Consider the following 7,247-nt stretch of genomic DNA (forward strand, 5'->3'; position numbering starts at 1 on the left):
ACATATATATAGTAAACTTTTGTTCATTATATTTTTTAATATATTCATATATTATAATTTTAAATAAATTTGTGTATTTTAATAATTGGAAGTAACTTTTTTTAATAATTTTTCATATATTCTTATTTTATGATTATTTTTTATAAATTTTTGTCAAATAGAATATATATTTTTATTGTATAAAATGTTACTAAAAGATGGACTGACATAGATTAAAGGAAATTGTAAATGGATTGACATTAATGAGTAATTGAATTTTTAACGTATAAAATCATTACTCACCATAAGTAGAATAATATAATTGTACATTAAAGGAGGATATTTATGTCGATATTTATGAGTGATTAAGTGATATTTTTTCATTGAATTTAATGACTAATAATATAAATTATTACCGTTGGTAAATGACTAATAATATTATAGAAAAATTTATAAATTTATTATAAAATAACTTATAAAATAATTTGATAATAATATAAATTATAAATTATTATCAAATTGTAAAATAAATTATAAGTTATAAATTTATTATAAATAATTGTAAAATAATTTTATAATAGTTTTATAATTTATAAATTTATTATAAAATAATATTATCAAATAGATTTTGGAGGTATTAAAGAAATTGCGAAAGGAAGATGAGAAATAAGGATTAAAGAGATTAAAGAAGTTGGTGAAGGAGGAGAATTGAAGGAGATTAGGGATTGAGAACATGATTGAGAGGGGAGAAAGGAGAAGAGGTCCACATGAGCTTTTTGGATGATGTAGAAAATATTTGTATAGGTGGATGAAATAGAATTAGGTGGCATTCGGGAGTCTGTTTTAAATATATATAAAAGATAATAGATAGGAGATCTAGACTTTAGAGTTCAATGTTACTTTTAATATTTCTTCACAAAATAATAATTACATGTTCATTATCATTATTAATAGATAAAATGTGTTATATATAGTCAAAACATATTATACCTTCTTAATACCAATATAATCGTTATAGTTCATTTTCTAATAGATGCACACAAAGTATGATGTAGGTTACACTAACATACATAAAAAATATCAATAAATTTATATAAAACATTAAAATTTATTGAATGTCAAGTTAAATTTATAAAAAAAAAAAAAATGAACACTAAAAGTCATAACAATTGAGGACATTAAAAAAATTCAAAAATGCCTATAAATTCACACTCATGCCTATTTCTAATTTCACAATTAAAATTAATTATGTTCGATTTAATTTGTTGATTAGTATTGGTGGTGTGCTAACATATTTTCATAGAAAAACTTACAAATTAATTAGTTATAAATACAAAAGTATTATAATGATTCAATCTCTTACTACTTATACAACAGCCTAATTTTCTTCACAATATAAATCAATAAGTTATACAAATAAATATTCATTCTTTTGATAGTTATTTTTTTTTTATCATAACTCTTTGATTTTATGTTGACAATTCATTTGATTATGTTGCATCAAATAACATTATAATATTATTTCAAAAAAATACTTAAAAAAACAAACAATTATTACTAATTATATGGTAGCAACAATGGTACAAACAAACAAAAATTTAAATGGTAAAAATATATAATTAAAATAATATAAAGTTTATAAAAAAAAATCATTCTCCTTTTTTTCTTCATAAATTGAAAATGTTAATATTCTCATTTTATATTTAATCATTATATTTTTGTTTTATTTGTAGAACATATTGTATTCACAATACAATATTTCAAATACAAAAAAATAAAAAATATATATCTATAGCTGCACAACGCACATGTCACGATATAATTATAAATAGATTTTACCTTTGCACATAAGCATTCATAATAAATACTTCAACAATAATATATTTACATCCCAATTTTTCATACTACCATATAATCAGCCTATTACATCACTATATTTTATCTCAATATCTCTCAAGGTGTGTATTCACCCTAAGGTATGCATCAATCATTTTCCATAATTTAATTCAATTTTCTTTTATATATAATAAAAAAAACTTTAGTATATATTTTATATTATATAACATCTTATGTATATAATTTCATTGATCATAATGACATCAACTAACAACAATATATAATATATTCTATAATATAACATCTATAAGGTTTTTATAACCTTATAAATACCATCCAATTTCATAACCTTCAAAAAAAATACCTATTAATCACCTTATCTATTAAAAATCAAAATTAGAAAAGAAAAAGAAGATGAAGTTCCCTTTATTGGTGATTATAACAACATGCATGTTTATGGTTCTTGTGCATGGTAGTGAAAATGCATTCCCTTTTAGAACATATGTAGCTGTTCGAAATGATTTGGGTGGTGGTATTGCTCTCTTTACACATTGTCAATCAAGAGATGATGATCTAGGTAGACGTATGCTAGCAAATGGAGAATCACAAAATTGGTCATTCATAGTTAACTTTCAAGGATCTACTTTGTTTTGGTGTCGTTTCAAATGGAATGAAGTGATAAAAACTGTTGATATTTACAATGCTCAAACCATGCCAGCTTCAGAGTGTGTATTAAGATGCCATCGAAGTATTAGACAAGATGGTATTTATTTTTTTTCTGAGAAAACTGAAAGTTGGTACAAAAAATATTCATGGGATTAGCTAACGTACAAGGCATAAAAGCTTTGGTCGTGATGATAAATAAATAAGTTATAACATATTGTATTTTATTTATAAAAATTAAAAATATTGGAGATACTATTTTATTTAGTTATATATCTTTTTTTTTTTTTTGGGACCATTTTCCTTGTTTACTTTGCATGCTCATTATTTTAAAATAATTTAACGTGATTTGACGTAGCGACGGTCAAATTATTTAGATAAATAAATCTTAGACTCGTGCGAGTCATAAAAAGATATTAATATTTTAAAATGTTAAATTATAATATCATGTAATTTAAATATATATAATTTGAATATCCAAGTAAGTGATATAGTAATATAAGAATATTGTATATCATACATCAGCTGAGGAAAAATAATGTAAAATAACGAGGTTTGATACGAAATTGAGGTATGAAATTGTAGAAGTCTCGACACTATTATAATACAAACATATCATTTGATTGAATGTTTGTCACTGTCATGGTGAGAAGTGAAAAAAAAATAAAAAGATGATATTAATCAAATTTGTATCTACATATTCTAGATAACAACCCTACAAAAAAGATAACACACTAATACTATAAAAATAAAATTTGGTACTCTAAAAATTTGAGACCCTACATACCCTAAATATATTCAAATTTACTGGTGGATTTTAATAATGATAATTATTTTAAGAGATTGTTAATCAATTAGGAGGGAAAAACATGCCTAAGTAGCTAATCAACTTTTGAATATAAAGATATCGTTAATTAAATATAAATTTTCACATAAATATGAGATAGTATATAACATTATTTACCGTAATATATTTTTGCAAAAAATAAACTTTATTTTTAAATCAAGGAGGAATATTTGTGTTACAGATATATCCATGTATGATTATAAAAAAATATATTTAGAGAAAAAAGTATTTTAGAAAAAAAATAAATAAATTCTTTTTGGAACAATTAAGGTGTCACACGTATTTATATCAAATGTTGTGCTTTAGGAAGTCCCTAATAAAAATGAAATAAACTTATTCGTACCCACATTACTTAGAAGATCTCATCTTAGCCCATATGAATTATATTTTCGAAAACAAAGAGTAAATAAGATTCAATACCATGTTCATTGATACTTTAGAAATTATAATGGAATGAGAGAGATACGGTGCAGAGTGGAATTAGCAGAAGGGTTAAAAAGTCGAGAAACCTCTCCTTCAAGCAATTAAAACAATGAAGAAACCAAAGTGACTTTGTAAGAAAATAGAGGAGAAAAAAATAATCCCTTCTATTAAAATAAACCTCAGCTATTTTTTAAATAATCCCTTTTATGCCAAATCACATGTGATTGTGTGAAGTTGTAGAACACTAAATCACCATGTTAATTCATCAGTGACAATCACAAAACTAAAAAGATTATTGTTTGCACAAATATTTGAATTATAATAGTCAGACAAACAAACTAAAATTCATTTAAATGTTAAAATAAATGTTAAAGTATAACCATTAATCGATTAAAATTTTAATACATTTTGTTACAATTTTAACTCTTATTTTTCAAACATCTATTAGCACCAGATAAAAAAACAACTATACAGGGAATTCCTCTTGCATTGCAATAAAACAAAGCTGAAGTAATTTCTCATGAATTTAATTGTAGCTAGTAATTATCATGTGCCTGCAAAAATTTCTCAATGGATCTCAATCAGTAACCATCATAGAACAAAAATGATCACATTGATAAGTACACTTTCCTTTCTGTTCATGTATTTAATGTAAGGATAAGCAAAGAGAGATTGCTTCCTAGGTTACAAAATACAAAACAAGACCATAAGATACATATTCACTACAAGAAATGCATCACTATAAACTATTTAGTCTAAATATAATTTCTAGTTGAAGAAAGGACATCAACTCCCTCTAGTCATTGTTCTTTCCAAATCCTACCAGTAATCCTTAGCTTCAACTCCTTTCGGTCACCACCTGAAAAGAAGAGTGCCATATTCCTCTGAATGATGAGACCATCAAAACTATCGCGAACCCTACGGTGGCTTTCTCGGATGCTTCTGGGAACTCCCTGCCAAACCATCTTCCTCCCATTTCCACCTACCTCTAGACTGTAGGTGTAATTTTTCGCCTCACTATCATCACCCATAAACCGCAAAAAGGCTACGTAGACAGGAGCCATTCCAAGCTGAAAGGCTTCAAAATGCAGACAAAAGTATTGACCAAAGCAGCTGAATACCTGGTAACCAGGGTGAAATCCATAAAAATGCTAAAACCCAATTATTTTGGACAAATAAATGTGGAATGCTTTAAAATAGAACTTTAAACTACAAAACTCAGAGTTACTAAGATGTTCCATAATTGGCAATATTTCATTTTTTTGTTTAAGCAAGTTAAAGAAAGTTTTACATGGTTAATAGCATGGCTTAAATTCTACATTCTCATTAACTGATACAAAAAGTCATATACTACCAAACATGAGCCAAACAACACAATCTACCCAACAACCAAGATAATTTGTTGCATCAATAAAAGGCAGGGAGAAAAAAAGTTCAGGAAAACAATACCGTTAGCATCCATGTGGCATTTTCAACTTCTTGAGGATTTGATTTGACATAACGATGGTTAAAAGTGCTACCGTTGTGCATGTCCACTTTGTGCTCATCTTTCAGATGGGTCACCAGGTAGGGTATATCACCGACAACAGAGCATTCTGAACCAGCATATGGACAGTTATAGGGTCTATATGCACATTGAGATTCATGTTCTGGCTTATTGTAGTATGGATATATACCGATGCACCCAAAACCTTTATATTTACAGGGGAGTGCAAAAGATGCAGCCACCTTCTCCAGTGCTAAGCATCTAATATTTCCCAGCTCATGCCTACACGTAGGACACCGGTTATGTACCCTGGGTTTGCATCCTGAGCATATAGTGTGACCATTTGAACACTGCAATAGCAACAAATGAAAATAAGTCAACTATATTTTTTTATAAAAAAAATCTATTAATATTCTCAGAACTTACAATACATACACTAGGCAACACATGGGAAATAGATATTGAATGATGAAATTAACACCTGATACTAAGTTCATACTTATGACATGCTTGAGATTTTTAGGAATTGAACTCAGCACCTAAGGTTTAAAACACTCACCACACAGTGTGCAATAATCACTTGCTCTAGGCACCACACTGAAGTTGCTTGAGGGATAAATGTTTTAGTTCAATATAATATGCAGTAGCACCATAATATGCAGATAATTGTTCTTTCCGAATTCATTTTTTTCCTTTTCTCCAATATAATATGCAGTAACAACATTTCAAGACCATTTCTGGTCAATTTGACTTTTCCATCCCAATTAAGTTATCAAATTGTTTTTTGAAGAAAAAAGGCCAGTGGTTTGATCATATAGAAAGATGTTTTCTCAAGAACCCAAAAAATCAATAATAAAATCAGCATCAATAAATCATAAATAACCTGATGGATTGGAGGGTACATGGCATTTAGGCATACAGGACACTCTAAAAGCTCACGAACACTGCTTAAAACAGTCCCAATAGGTTTAGAGGCAGTTTGTGCAGGATCGTTCACCAATTCACCAACATCGGTTGATTCTTCGTTTTGAGGAGGATCAACATCATTGCTGCTCCGTATATCATAGAAGAGTGGATTACTCAATGCCATGATAACACGAGAAATCACCAGCGGCCCTGTAACAAGAGAAAAAAACATTGGAATCTACCAGGACGACATATATTAAAATCAATACCTAGTGATTCTTGTTTACATTCATCAGAATGTTAGTATAGCATTAGTTATCTATTACATGCACTTAATGGACTAATAAATTACTGGTTATATTTCTTTACAAGCTCTAAAACGAATTAATATATTATAGTAAATGTTGATTGACTAAATTTATGAAAGAAAAACAACACACAACAAGCTTCCAAAAGCACAAATATTGTCATTGAAAATACAATCCAAATGCAATTTTATAAAGACTGATAGGGAATGCTAGTTTCTTACCCTACAAAAATATTCACAATAATTGAATTATATGGAGAGTTGGCCCATAAGACTACCATTTTTCAAACACTAATATTCCATCAGGAAAGACCATTTATCATTAACATTTTAAACATTACAGGACTAAAACAATAGCATCAATTTCAGCCAAACAGGTTCCACCACTAACCAAATCCTTATTTCTGGTCTTTGGGGTCATTTTTATGCTTCCCTTCTTAAGGATAAAATGGAAAAAGATGCTATTTTGCTTTGTCAAAAATCAATTTTTCAGATAGACTAAGTAAGCACTTCATTAAGCAACGGAAAATCGTTTTTTTTTTAATTCTTTCTGATTAAACAACATACCTTAACTGAGTACAAAAAGTATACAGAGGCATGTAAAAAAGACATATAAATTTGACACATAGCATAAGAGCGATAGGACTAGACATATAAATTTGTAAAAGTGAAATTATACAGAGGCATGTACTGCCGTCCGCAGAGCAATGACTAGGAAACTTTACCTTTCATATAAATAATAATAGAGCTCAAATCCAAATGATCCAAAGAAATTAAAACAAAAAACTGAAAAATGGAAT

The 7,247-nt window shown here is 27.8% G+C and overlaps 2 protein-coding genes across 5 annotated transcripts in view; one reads left to right on the forward strand and one right to left on the reverse strand.

Moving 5' to 3' along the window:
- The first annotated feature begins 2,229 nt into the window (after positions 1 to 2,229).
- Positions 2,230 to 2,637, forward strand: LOC101499445 (S-protein homolog 2-like). The gene has a single exon (XM_004511003.1). It carries the CDS (start codon positions 2,230 to 2,232, stop codon positions 2,635 to 2,637), a length of 408 nt encoding a protein of 135 aa, XP_004511060.1.
- Positions 2,638 to 4,299: 1,662 nt separating this feature from the next.
- Positions 4,300 to 7,247, reverse strand: part of LOC101512370 (E3 ubiquitin-protein ligase SINAT5-like) — a 4,696-nt gene continuing 1,748 nt past the window's right edge. Inside the window, exons 1-4 of one of the 4 annotated variants that reach the window (XM_027336300.2) lie at positions 7,173 to 7,241; positions 6,118 to 6,350; positions 5,198 to 5,584; positions 4,300 to 4,869 (exon numbers count right to left, since the gene is read on the reverse strand). In XM_027336300.2, coding sequence (XP_027192101.1) covers positions 4,549 to 4,869; positions 5,198 to 5,584; positions 6,118 to 6,350; positions 7,173 to 7,179 — 948 coding nt within the window. In that variant the 5' untranslated portion in view covers positions 7,180 to 7,241 and the 3' untranslated portion in view covers positions 4,300 to 4,548. Of the gene's footprint in view, positions 4,870 to 5,197; positions 5,585 to 6,117; positions 6,351 to 7,014; positions 7,142 to 7,172; positions 7,242 to 7,247 lie in introns of those variants that run through there. The other 3 variants (XM_073370599.1, XM_004510964.4, NM_001364728.1) reach the window with 3 other exon arrangements.

Source organism: Cicer arietinum, chromosome 7 (assembly GCF_000331145.2).
Source record: "Cicer arietinum cultivar CDC Frontier isolate Library 1 chromosome 7, Cicar.CDCFrontier_v2.0, whole genome shotgun sequence".
Lineage (NCBI taxonomy): Eukaryota > Viridiplantae > Streptophyta > Magnoliopsida > Fabales > Fabaceae > Cicer > Cicer arietinum.